This window comes from Ovis canadensis, chromosome 19, assembly GCF_042477335.2.
Source record: "Ovis canadensis isolate MfBH-ARS-UI-01 breed Bighorn chromosome 19, ARS-UI_OviCan_v2, whole genome shotgun sequence".
Taxonomy (NCBI): domain Eukaryota; kingdom Metazoa; phylum Chordata; class Mammalia; order Artiodactyla; family Bovidae; genus Ovis; species Ovis canadensis.
The window spans coordinates 31280521-31294344 of record NC_091263.1 but is presented as its reverse complement, the minus strand read 5'-3'; the positions used below and the strand labels follow the sequence as shown (position 1 = coordinate 31294344).

The following is a 13824-nucleotide window of genomic DNA, read 5'->3' as shown; positions in this document are numbered from 1 at the left end:
TTCTCACGAAGTTAAGCATGCACTGACTGTGTCTCAGGAGTCTCATCTATAGATGATTCTCACCTAAGAGAAGTGAAAACTTAACAGACACACACATAAAACCTGTATGCAAATGCTTATAGCTTTATTCATGATTGCTCAGTGTCCCTTACCTGGTGAGTGTATTGTGGAGTACCACTTGGCAATGGAAAGGAATAAACTTGATAGGTTGTACAATATTGATGAATCTCAAGCATACTAAGTGAAAAGCCAGACTCAGAATTCTACATGCTGTGTGGTCCCATTATATGACAGTCTGGAAAATTATAGAGATGGAAGAAAGGTAAGACTTAAGCCTGGGGGTGGGGTTTGATTACACTCATTTTTGGGGGGTGGGAGAGGGTGGATTATTCTGTACTTTGATTGTCCTGATGGTTACATAACTATCCGTTTTATCAAAACACAGCTCTATACACCAAAAAGAGTGAACTCTACCAAATGGAAATTTAAAATAAATTTAGGGGGAAAAAAATAGCCTGGTTAGACACATCAAACTCATTGCTATTGCCTCTGATGAAGGAGGGGAAACAAGGTGGAACTTAAAGGAATTTTGGCCTTATCATTTATGTTGTCTTAACTTTAAAAAGTAAATACGACAATGTACTGTTAATTTTATATGGTGAGATTATCAGTGTTTGGTTTATTACTCTATACTTTTTAATTGGTCAAATATTGTTTAGTTGCTAAGTTGTATCCAACTTTTTTGGGGACCCCATGGGCTATATGGCCCAACAGGCTCCTCTGTCCATGGCATTTCCCAGGCAAAAATACTGGAATGGGCTGCCATTTCCATCTCCAGGAGATCTTCCCAACCCAAGGATCAAACCTGCATCTTCTGCTTGGCAGGTGGATTCTTTAATTCTGCCACCAGGGAAGCAAAAACAAGGCAAAATATATGTTAAAAGAAAATTTTGAAAAGGCTGAGAAGTAGAAGAAAAAAAAAATCACTAGTTTTGAAAAACGAGTACGTTTTCTTTTTCTCTCTGTTTGGCATAGTGTAAAATGTACTCCAAGAACAACATAGCCTGTAGCTTGGACTTAAAATACCCCAAATACCCTTTCTTTCCTCTTAAATATGTAAACGTTTGCAATGATACAATGTCAGTGTTAAGGTCTGTGTTTAATAACTTGTTTTAACTTATTTCCTCTGTATTCTTTTATGGTAAATGATAAAGAATTTCCATTGATGGTGGTGATATAAAATTTCCTCTCAGATGTGTTCAATTGGGTATGCCTAGAAAAACTTTTGGAGAAGGCAATGACACCCCACTCCAGTACTCTTGCCTGGAAAATCCTATGGATGGAGGAGCCTGGTAGGCTGCAGTCCACGGGGTCGCTAAGAGTCAGACACGACTGAGCGACTTCACTTTGACTTTTCACTTTCATGCATTGGAGAAGGAAATGGCAACCCACTCCAGTGTTCTTGCCTAGAGAATCCCAGGGACGGGGGAGGCTGGTGGGCTGCCGTCTATGGGGTCGCACAGAGTCGGACACGACTGAAGCGACTTAGCAGCAGCAGCAGAAAAACTTTGAAAGGAAATACAAAAAGCTGATGATACTTATTGCCTCCAGGGATTCTTTTGAGGTGGTTGGGGGAACTAGGATGAAAGGGAAAATTTCACTTTATGCTACTTTTCTGTACAAGACTCAAATTTTGTGATCCAAAATGGAGACAAAACAACTTGATTAATAAAATTAGTAAACAAATAGTGCAGATGATAGGGAGAATATGGCAAAAACCATGACGGTCTTAAGGCAATGAATGAAGCTAAAGAAATGCTGTGTGAAAAACCTATAGGAGGCACAAGAATCTAACGTTCAGAGGAAACCATGGGGCAAAATGGACTAGCGCTACCCTCCGCCTGGGAGGATAGTCCGCTAAGGTTAGGTGATACATTTGCGCATGCGCACCGCCTCTAGCCCACCGTCTTCAGGGTGTAATCCATCCTCCACCGGGAGCGCGCGAAAGCCGCACGTACGCCTGCGCGGGGACGCGCACGCACCCCCAGCCCCGCCCCGCCCCGCGCTGCCGGCGAATCCCGCGAGGCCCGGGTAGTCAAGGCTCTCGGAGGTAATGCCCCGGAAGGCGGGGGACGCGGAAGAGGCTGAGGCCGGCGCTGAGGGGGCCAGTGCAGAGAAACCCGGCGCCGAGCGGGAGATGGAGGCCGGGCGGCTGCGGCCGGTGCTGCGTTCCGTGAACACGCGCGAGCCGTCCCAGGTCATCTTCTGCAACCGCAGCCCGCGCGTGGTGCTGCCCGTGTGGCTCAACTTCGATGGCGAGCCCCAGCCTTACCCGACGCTGCCCCCAGGCACGGGCCGCCGCATCCACAGCTACCGAGGTAGGCGGGCCGGGGTCGCCCTGTCGCGCCCGGCCGCGCCGCCCCCTTGAGCTGAGCGCAGCAAGCCGCGCTCTAGGCCTGAGATTCACGGTGACGGTGGCGCCGTCTCACCGAATCCCCGCCCCATTCGGGGGAGGCAGCTGCTGTTGTGTCATTTTTATTCCCATTTTACACTCGAGGAACTGAGGCCCCAAGAGAGGTTGTGACAGATTCAAGTTGACGCAACTAGTAAGTGCCAGAGTATCTTTCTGAGAATGAGTAATTTGCACTTGAAGATCAACCCCACGTGTATTCCATCCCTCACGCCCATTTGTTCAGTTTGTGATTAGGAGAATCCCACATTCTCCGGTCCGCACCGGGTCCCTGCCTTCATGGAGAAGTGTCTCTTCTGCCCATTAGAAGAGACAAATGCATAAATAGATAAGAACAAGCCAGTGTCATAATTGCTGCAGTAGGAACGGAGCACAGCATTGCACCTGCTCAGTGAAAGAGAAGGGGGTGTGCTTTCAGTTAGGGAAGCTTCCCAGAAAAGAAGGAGAATCCTGGAAGATGCATGGAATATGACCAACCCAAGAGAAGTTGAGAGCTGTAGACAGACAGAACCGCATGGCCTGACACCTGGAACCTGGGAGAGGGGAGAGGGTATGGAATGGGAGAGGAAGTCTGAAAGATGATTTTACCCCTAGGAAAATGGGGGCCATTGGAAATTATTAAAGGATTATTAAATGCCATGTCAGTGGCATTGCCTGATTTAATACTAAAAAGCTTCCCCAGGATGCAAGGTGATTTGGAAGGGGAAGACTACTGGTAAGAGTTAGAAAACTAAAAAAAAAAAAAAAGAGTTAGAAAACTTTTGTAATAACCCAGGCTGGAGATGTCTAGGCCTTACTGCCTAAGGAGGCAGTAATCTTCCCTTGGTTTTCAAAATGAAGTTAACGCTTACTAAAAATTCACTATCTTTCTCAGAGGATCTTGATGAATCTTTTTTCCATGAGGGGAGCATAGTCAGTGATGCTCTTCAAACTTTTACACCAAATTTCTTCTAATACTAAATGAGGAATGGGAATTCTTTGGGCTTCCCTGTGGTCCAGAGGGTAAAGAATCAGCCTGCAATGAGGGAGATCTGGGTTCAATCCCTGGCTTGGGGAGATCCCCTGTGGAGGGTAGGGCAACCCACTCCAGTATTCTTACCTGAAGAATACCCATGAACAGAGGAGCCTGGCGGGCTGCACTCCATGGGGTGTCAGTCAGGCATGACTGAGTGACTAAGCATGCACCAGTGTTTAGGACTCAGCGGTTTCTCTGCTGGCCCTGGTTGGATCCTGGTGGGGGAACTAAGATCCTTGCAGGCCATGTAGTATCCTAGGAAAAAAAATAAATTTTTTTTTTTTTTAAATGAGGAAGAAGTCAATTCTTCCAGACATCCACATTTACTAAATGCAGTCTTATATCCGGGAAATTGTGTGACTTTTGTATTCTCTAAAATTTATCTGTGCCTGATTTAATGCAAACATTAAAGCAATTACTTACCTCCTGAATGTACTTAATGTTCCTAAATTATACACTTAAAAAATGGTTTAAAAGCCCATTTTATGTTATATATATTTTGCCACAATAAAAAAAACATTACTTCTCACTTGACATTTCTTAAATTTTGCCTCCAAATCGTCAAGTAAACATATGCCCAGGATTTCATGCTGTTTTTATTCTGAAACAGCCTCCTTCCTTCCTTGAACAGAATCTTAGGCCTGGGATTTTTTGTCTCCTTCCAATTGTCCCCCCCCCCCTCTTTTTTTGCATAAGATATATTTATTTCTTAAATCCATTTTTTAATTTGCATGCAGTAAAATACACAGATCCTAGCACTTAATAGGTTTTGACAATACCTAGATCAAGTTATAGATTAGAATATTTCCATTATCACAGAAAGTTCTTTCTTGCCCCTTTCTACTCTTCTGATTTTTCACATCCTTGATTAGTTTCATCTCTTCATACAGAATGTACCCTTCTCTGTCTGGCTTTTTTCTCTCAGTGTGATGTTTTTGTACCTTGTTGTTTTTGAGAAGCACAGATCTGAGGAGTTGGTGACCTCTCTCCTTTTAGTTTGCACCATTGGATGTGATTTGCAGTTCCAATACTTTGCTTTTGCACCAAGGTAGCAGAAAGGGCCTTCATTTTGGAACCTGGTATAGTTGCTCTTCTGTCTACTGTCTCCATTGCCTTTTGTGAGGATTCAATAGAATAACATTATTGGGAGGGCTTTGTATGGTATTCGAGCATGAGAGGCAAGTATTTCAGTCTGGGGAGATGAAGGCAGTAGATATGTGACTACTTAACCTCTGCTTGTCTTAACAGGTCACCTTTGGCTCTTCCGAGATGCTGGGACATCTGATGGGCTTCTAGTTAACCAAACTGAGCTATTTGTGCCATCTCTCAATGTTGATGGGCAGCCTATTTTTGCCAACATCACACTGCCAGGTATACCGATGTTCCATCTTACTTTTTAAAAAGATAGGCTGTTGTGCTAAGTAGAGGATAGGCGCTTGAAGGAGCTCAGTCCTTAGTGATTTTTGCCTGATGCTGGGCAAGGTATCCAACTTTTCTGTGTCCTATTCTCCACCATAAATAAAATGTAAGAAATTTACTGGTATTCTCTATCTTAAAGATGTTGTGGTGTCTCAGAAGCTCTTTGGGCTTGTCAGGAGTGGGCTATATTAAAATAACTGATTGTAGAATTATGAGTGCATTTTGTTTCTGTGGCCTTGGAGTAGAATTATGCTCTGGAATCTCAAGAGAAAAAATGTGTAGAGAGTGAGATATCATGCCTTATTTATGATTTCTGGTGTTGTATCTTTTAATGTAATTTAATCCAATCAAGCTTACTGTGCCAGTCTGGGGTTTAAAAAAAAAAAACACCTCAACAAATTGAACATTAGCTTCATAGCTTACTACTTGTTTAAAACTCAAGTGATTTTTATTAGATTGAACCCTAGGAAACTGATCTTTTGGTTTAAAAAAAAACCTAAATATCTGTGGCTTCATAAGGTTCAAACTAGTATGTGTATATAGATTTTGTTTTAAGGCAGTGGATATACAGAACTGAACACTGGTAAGTTAAAATGTAGGAAATTTTGCCTTATAGGAGACCTTTAAAGAGTAAGTTCCCCAGTGAGTTAAAAATAGGATTTGAGGAAATTGGTGACAGTCAGCTGGAATCCCCAAAAGGCCATAGGCAGAAGGAGGTTTCAATAAGGAAAGGTTGAGACCTGCCTCAGGAGGAACAGAGTAGTCAGCAGCTGGGCTGACTTCCTAATATGTGGGACCCAGTGCAAAATGAAGATGTGGGACCTTTTGTCCAAAAATCAGGAAAACTACCATTTAAAATACTAAAATATTTTCCCTTTCTTCTGTGTCTCTCTCACAACTTGTTACGGTGTTTTTTCTGTTTGCTACTTAATGCTATTTTAGGAAAAGTTAAAATTTTTTAATTACTAAAAAAAAAATAGGATTTGAAGGACTTCCCTGGAGGTCTAGTGGTTAGGACTCCGTGCTTCCACTGCAGAGAGCACAGGTTCGATCCCTGATCAGGGAAACTTAAGATCCTACAAGCTGTGAGGTGTGACAAAGAAAAGCAAAAACAGGATTTGAGTTCCCCCCAAATTCCAGTTATATGCTATTTTGGGTAACTTTTGCTGTGTGACAGCTACCCGTAACCCAAAAACAGCCATTTTATTTGTTCATAATTCTGCAGGCAGGGCTGAGTTCAACTCAGGGGTTATTCTACTCTCTGATGGTCACTGGTGTGGCTGCTTTCTGCTGGCAGGTTGGCTGAGGGCTGGGCCTCTCTCCCGTGTTGTCTCGGTGCCTGGCCCTTTTCCTGTGGTCTCTCTTGCTGCATAACTCAGAGCTCCTGAGGGCGTAAGAGCGATCATTGCCAGAGCTTCTTAAGGCTGAAGCCCAACAGCACAGCGTCACTTTGCCCACATTCACTTAATTAAAGCACACCATAGGCTCAGCCCAGTCTCAAGGGAAGTTCCTCCACAGGGCCATGAATACTATGAGATGTCTATTAGAGCCATCACGTTACACTCTGCCACAACCCACGTACTCACTTTTTTTGTCCAACGTGAGGTCCAGCTGTCAAAAATGTTTAACGGCCTCGGTTGGCCAAGCCTTGTGAGCGCTCAGTCCCCAGGCCTGAGTCTGCTGCTGAGAGTTGGTTTTCTGCCCTTGCAGTGTACACCCTGAAAGAGCGGTGCCTCCAAGTTGTGCGAAGCCTGGTCAAGCCTGAGGATTACAGGAGACTGGACATTGCGCGATCCCTCTACGAAGATCTGGAAGACCACCCCAATGTGCGGAAGGACCTGGTGCGGCTGACGCAGGAGCATATTGAGAACCAGCGGATGGCAGGGGAGATTGAAGATGTTTAGCTCCGAGTCACACTCCTGGGTCTCAGCTTTTGACGGTCCTGACAAGGCTTGATCTAGAGCTAGGACTGGTCACCTTTTCTCAGCTTCAAGGTGTCTCATTCTTGGAGTGAAAATGCTCCATTGCTTAAAACAAAGTTAATTGACCTCACTACAAGGCATTGTGATGTCTAAGGGCAAATATCACAAAATGTAATAATTATGCCTGCCTCTTGTAGAAATATTTATCAAGGAAAAGTAGTTGCATCTTTGCTTCCTAGTGAGTGAGGAAAGTTTCTGTGTAAGGACTTTTGTGGAAGTAATTACAGCGAAAATTGTCGCTTATTCTTGAGTTGTAAGGAAGCAGTGGCGCCTGCTTTTCATTGTTGTGTTGTGGTTGGTGATGTGCCGGCCTCCCGCTCTGAAAGACAGAATGTCCTTGGGGCAGGGGAAAATCTGTCTGCTCTTTGAGACCCTAGTGCCTCGCACATTATGAGCCTTCCATCTGTGTTAGTTGAATGAACAAACCGGTGGGTCCTTTGGTAGAAAGGTTTTGTTTTAGAGGTTTTGATCCCTTTTTTTTTTGAGGGGGAGTGATAGTGGGGACCTTAAAGTATATATAGTAAACAGATATTTAAAAGGGAATCATTTTTATAGAAAGCAATTTTTTTATAATTTTCTAAATTTTGACTTTTCTTAGTCCATTGTTGTCACAGGGCTGTTTTACTTCTGTTTCTAAGCCAGGATTAGCTTTCTACAGTTCTTGTGGTGATAGCTTTTTGAAACTTGCTATCGGCACAGGAGACAGGAGAAAGTAGCCATTACCTTGTTTAATCATAGTATTAAAGAGCTACTCCTGTACTATAAATAGGTTTTTGCCAAGTGTGGGTATTTCTGTTTCTTTTTGTAAATTTGTGACATTTCTGTTTAATTCAGCAGTTTTTCATCAGGCAGGGTCTGGTGACACTTTGCACCTGGCTAGAGGAGAAGACGAAGAAGCCCTCTAGCCTCTGGAATGTTACAGCTAACACACTGTGGATTTAGAGAATAGCCTGGAATGTTTTATAGTTTTGTACATGTCCAGATCCTTTCCTATAGGCTGGACTTAAATTCATTAATTTGAATTCAGTACTTCTATCAGGCATCCTTTTTTGGTAGCTAATCGTTTAAAAAAAAAAAAAAGGATCCTCCTCAGTAGAGAAAATTTTGGCAGAAACAGAAAAATAAAAGGAAAAAAGATCCAGGTACATACATTGCTTAAATACAACCACTAACTTAACATTTTGAACTTTCAGCCTTTTCTTGGCTTGGTTTTACATAGTTGAGATCATACTGAATATACAGTTTTATATTCTACTTTCTCATTTAACTTTATAACTTAAAATATTTTTCCATGGTGTTATAAGCACTTCATACTCATGAGTGCAGCCTTCCTTTTATAAATAATGTGGGACTATTTCTTGCCATCCTTATTAAATCCTTCTGCTAACCTTTGAGCACATTTCCTGTGCTCTGATATCAGAGTGAAGTGAATGAATCAAATGCCTTACAGTTTTTCCACCTAATCATATTCTCCTCTTTCAACATTCAACAAATAAGGGGCTTTTGTTTTTTAATCTGTTGTGTTATTCATTCAGTGACACACCTCTAATTTTTTATCTAATTTTTGTTGTTGAATTGTTGGGTAGAGAAGAAAATATGCTGGTATAGAAGGCAGCCATATGATTTCAAAAGTAGGATAGTATGAGAGATTTAAGGAAGTCTGTTGGTGCTGGATTAGTTCAGTGTTGGTTTTATTATTTTTTTAACCTGCCGTTGTGTCAAAATGTTCCTGTTAAAACTTGCAGCTTGAGCACTGTTTTTGTGTTGTCCAAAGAAAATCGAAAACCTGTAGCATGTATGTACTCATTTGAAATCTTATGAATGTATTAAATGTATTGCTCTTGAGAGATTGTGATCTTACCTGTTTTCAGTTTTGTTTTTTTTTTAAAAGCTTCTTTTGGATACAGTAAGTGGTGCTGAGTAAAGGAAATAGGTAAGATGTCATTTGCCAAGTTCTTCTGTCTTGGAGAGGTGTGAAGACTTTAATGGCCTTGGGGAGAGGAAACACAAGGAACCTGGTTCTCTGTCCCTTTTCTTTCCAACCCTGGATTTTGCTTAGAACTTTGATTCTTTTAGCTTTTCTTTTCTTGTAAAGATGAAATATCACTAAAAATTTTAAGCACTACAGAAAAGGATGAAGAAGAAAAGCATTCACATTGGGAACAAAGGCTTTTTCTTTTTTTTTTTCATGAAAATAGAACCAGCCTTAACAAACACCTCCCTAAAGAAGATACACAGATAGCAACCAAGCATATGAAAGGATGCTCCAGGAACTTGCCTGGTGGTCCAGTGCTTAAGACTCCATGCATGCAATGCAGGCGGCGTGAATTTGATCCCTGGTCAGGAAACTAAGATCCCACATTCCAAGTGGGGTGACCAGAAAAAGTATTTAAAAAAAGATGGTCCACGTAGTACGTCATCAGAGAATTGCAAATTAAACAGCAATGAGATACTACTACACACCTATTAGAATGTTCCCCCACACACAAAACAAAGCTCACATCCAGAACACAGACCATACCAAATGCTGGTGAGAATGTAGAACAACAGGAACTCTGATTCACTGCGAATGGGAACGCCAAATCATATGGCCACTTTGGAAGACAGTTTGGTGGCTTCCTACAAAATTAAATGCTTATCATATATCCAGTAATTATGCTCCTTATGTATTGACTCAAAGGAGTTGAAAACGTACGTCCAAAAACTTGCACATGGATGTTTATGGCAGTTTTGTTCATAATTGCTAAAATCTGGAAACAAGCAAGGTGTCCTTCGGTAGGTGAATAGATGCATATATGATATATCCAAATAAGGAATATTGTTCAGCACTAAGATGAAGGGAGCTGTCCACCAAGAAAAGACAGATAAAACTTAAATGCTTATTACTAAGTGAAAGATAGCTTGAAAAGGTCACATACTTTATGATTCCAAGTCTACAACATTCTGGAAAAGGCAGAATTGGATTAAAAAGGGATTGGAGGGACTTCCCTGGTGGCCTAGTGGTTAAAACTGCACACTTCCAATGCAGGGGTCATGGTTTTGATCCCTGGATGGTGAACTAAGATCCTATGTACAGTTGGCATGGCCAAAAATAAATAATTTTTTTTTAATTTACAGGGCAGAGAGGATTGGAGGAGGTGGAGGGATGAATAGACCACAGAATTTTTTGAGGTAGTAAATTTATTCTGTATGATATTATAATAGTGGATACATATTATTATACATCTGTCCAAACCCACAGAATGTGCAATGCGGAGTGAATCCTAAGGTGAACTGTAGACTTGGGGTAATAATGATGTGTCAGTGCAGGTCCATCAATTGTAACAAATATACCACTCTATGGGGGATGTTGATAATGGGAGAGACTGTGTGGGAACAGGAGGTATATAGGAAATCCTGTACCTTCCTCTTAATTATGCTGTGAACCTGAAACTGCTTTAGAAAATAGTCTATTTTTTTTAAAAGTGGTTAATATCTCACTAGGACTTACCGTATATTGAGAGGATGAAAAGAAAGCAGGGTGCCCAGCTCACTAAGGACATGAAATAAATACCCGTGTTTTAGAGTCCTAAAATAGGAACACCAGCATGAACTTTTCAGCTATTTCATGTTAGGTTTCTGTATCCTGTTCTTAGCACCTCAGCCCCACTCTATACTAGTCACTGGGCTGCCTGTTACCCCTTCACCATTTCCCCTTTCTGTCAGCTAAGCTCCCTGCCTCAACAGAACATTTTCCTGGAGACTTCTCCTGTTACCACACATACCCAGTAACCCATAGGCAGATCACACCAGTTGACTCCTGGTGGTGTACATTCTGTGAGTTTGGATGAATTTCTAATGACATCTATTCACTTTTATAATACCAGACAGAATAGATTGACAGATATGCTTGTGATGTTAACTGAAAGTGTTGGGCAATAGCACCGGACACTTAAATGAGAGAGAAGCCTGCAAAACTTGTTTCAGAATTTGGAACATGAAACCTCAGGAAAGTACAAGTCAACATACAAATAAATAGCAATATGCTCTCTCCCTATTCAGGTAGAAAACACAAAAGATTGTTTTGTTCCAGTTGGGAAGAGTTGAGTCCTTGATAACTGGACTGGACCCACAAATGTTAACAACAGACCTAAGATTTCTGAAAGACTCGGAGGAAATCATTTTAGCAAATTATTTTATTTTTAGATAAATTGAAGAATTAACTGGGTGAAGGATAGCCTAGCAGCAGTTTGCTAGGGAGGACATAAGACAACATTCTTCACCTGAAGGAGCAGGGTATTTCCAACTTGGAAATACTAAGAACTTGTGCTTCAGTTATCCAGTGCTCAGAAACAATCAGATGGAAACTAGAGTAGGTCTGGATTCTAGCAGGTCTGGATTACCGTTGTCCTGTAGCAAATGCAGAGGGAAGGGAATTTGGGGAAGGGTCTACTATGTCCTTGGGGCATCAGTTTTCCAAAAATTGGTTTATGGTTTTCCTTGATAAACTTTAGGACTCCCCTACCCTTCCTGTAGATGAGAAAGCAGACACCGCTGGAACAGTGTCCGATACTGGAAATAAATGTACATTAATAGGAGATGGGCCAAATCATGTATGGTGCTCCTAAATAAACCATTAGAAAGGAAAAGGTAGATTCTTATGTATGGACATGAAGAACTATTCATTATTAGTTGAAAAACGTAGAAAATGTGTTTTTAAAATTTTTATGTTAAAAAGTTAATTTTATAGAGGTCTAAAGATACATGCAAGTATATACACCAAACTATTAATAATGGTTGTCCTTCCAGGATGAGATATGGGAAGGTGTTCATTTCTCTGTCTCTGTCTCTCTGACAGGAAAAAAAAATATATATATATATATATATACTGCTACTGCTAAGTCACTTCAGTCGTGTCCGACTCTGTGCAACCCCATAGACGGCAGCCCACCAGGCTCCCTCGTCCTTGGGATTCTCCAGGCAAGAACACTGGAGTGGGTTGCCATTTCCTTCTCCAATGCATGAAAGTGAAAAGTGAAAGTGAAGTCGCTCAGTCGTGTCCGATTCTGTGCGACCCCATGGACTGCAGCCCACCAGGCTCCGCCGTAGATGGGATTTTCCAGACAATAATACTGGAGTGGGGTGCGATTGCCTTCTCTGATACATATATATATAAGGCTCTGCCTGAACTCCTGGTACACAGCTCCTAAAACCATTGAATTCAAATTCCTAAGTGATAAGATCACTAGGAGCATCTTTTATTCTAATGAGAGGACTCTGGGCTGGCTCTTGTATGACTCCTGGAAGAAAGCAAGGAATTTTCAGCCCTAGCCACCCTTCTTCAGCCTAGGACACAGTATCTAACAGATCTAATTCCATATTTCTCTTCATCTGGATGTTCATCTGTATTCTTTATCATATCCTTTAATAAAGTGGTTCGTGTATTTCCATAAGTTCTTTGGGCAATTAGGAAATTAATTGAACTTAAGGAGGGGTCCTGGGGACCTCTGATTTGTAGCCATGTTGGACAGAAATAATGAATAACCTGAGGATATATAATGAGTAGTACAACTACTTGGATGGCATCTGAAGCGGGTGGGGACAGTTTCATGGAACTGAGCCCTTAACCTCTGGGATCTGACACTATCTCCTGGTAGATAGTGTTAGAATTGAGTTAAATTGTAGAACACCCAGCTGGTGTCCTAGACGATTGCTTGTTGTGGGGAAACTACCCCCTCTCCATCATTTGGTGACTAGAAGTGTCCCAAGTGAAGTGTTGTGTGTAATAGTGTTATTGAAAGCAACTTGGGTCCACTTGCAGCACGCAGTAAAGCCAACCTACTTACACTGAGTTGTGGAGAAGGAAACTCCTTTGTTTATTTGCAGGGCACCAAACAAGGAGTCCGGGCAGCTAGTGCTCAGAAAACCTGAACTTCCTGAAGCCTTTCAGGAAAAGATTTTTGGGTTTTTTTGAAACCTTTTATTTTATGTAAGAGTATGCTGCTGCTTCTGCTGCTAAGTCGCTTCAGTCATGTCTGACTCTTAGCGACCTCATGGACTGCAGCCTTCCAGACTCCTCCATCCATGGGATATTCCAGACAAGAGTACTGGAGTGGGGTGCCATTGCCTTCTCCCATGTAAGAGTATAATTGATTATAATGTTGTTAGTTTCAGGTATACAGCACAGTGATGCAGTTATGCCTATACATGTATCTATTCATTTTCAAATGGAGAAAGGTTTTCAAGATAGGGTGAGGAAGTGAGGGTTGTGGGGTGTATGATCCAGTCCTGATATTCTTCTGATTGGTTGGTAATGAGATAATGAGGAATTAACATCATCAGTCTTCTAATTCTAACTGGCCTGGGGTCTACATGCTTGTGGGCAGCATATGGTTCACTTCTTCCATCTGGTGGGGGTTTTAGTATCTACAAGATAGTTCAAAGAATTTGGCTCAGAATGTTATGTCTAGCCCTTGAGGAGGAAGTAACAGTCCTTGATTAATGGCTAAACTATTATTATTTTGTCTCACTTGACTGTTTTCCTTTCTTCATTTTCTCACTTCTCTGATTAAATTTATTCTTTGGAACTCGTGGAGGGTCTAAGAGGCTGTATTTTTCCTACAGACCAGATGGAGGCAGAGGATGTGGTGGGGGGTGGGGTCTGCTCTGAGAAGGCACCCCGTAGTAGGGTCCTGCTCAGTTACAAGTAAAGAAACACAAGAAGGGAGAACTGGAGATTTCCCCTAGGTAGGTGGAACAAAGTCCAGGACTGGTTTTTGTTTTGTTTTCTTAATTTCTCTCCTTTGTTTAGGACATGATCATATACTATCAGAAAAACCAATAGTTATTTTTATTAGAGAAGAAAAATATGTGCAAACTACACAGAAAAGCGTTATTTTGGTTATTTCCTTTTTATCAGCCTTCTTTCACTTCCATCTTCCTGATGTCCCACTGGTTCT

At 41.6% G+C, this 13824-nt stretch overlaps 1 protein-coding gene across 1 annotated transcript; it reads left to right on the top strand.

Moving 5' to 3' along the window:
* The first annotated feature begins 1428 nt into the window (after nt 1-1428).
* VHL (von Hippel-Lindau tumor suppressor) lies at nt 1429-8746 on the top strand. The gene is made up of 3 exons (XM_069561898.1): nt 1429-2378; nt 4734-4856; nt 6615-8746. The coding sequence occupies exons 1-3, from the start codon at nt 2114-2116 to the stop codon at nt 6806-6808; spliced, it is 582 nt and encodes a 193-aa protein (XP_069417999.1). The 5' UTR covers nt 1429-2113; the 3' UTR covers nt 6809-8746.
* Nucleotides 8747-13824: the final 5078 nt, after the last annotated feature.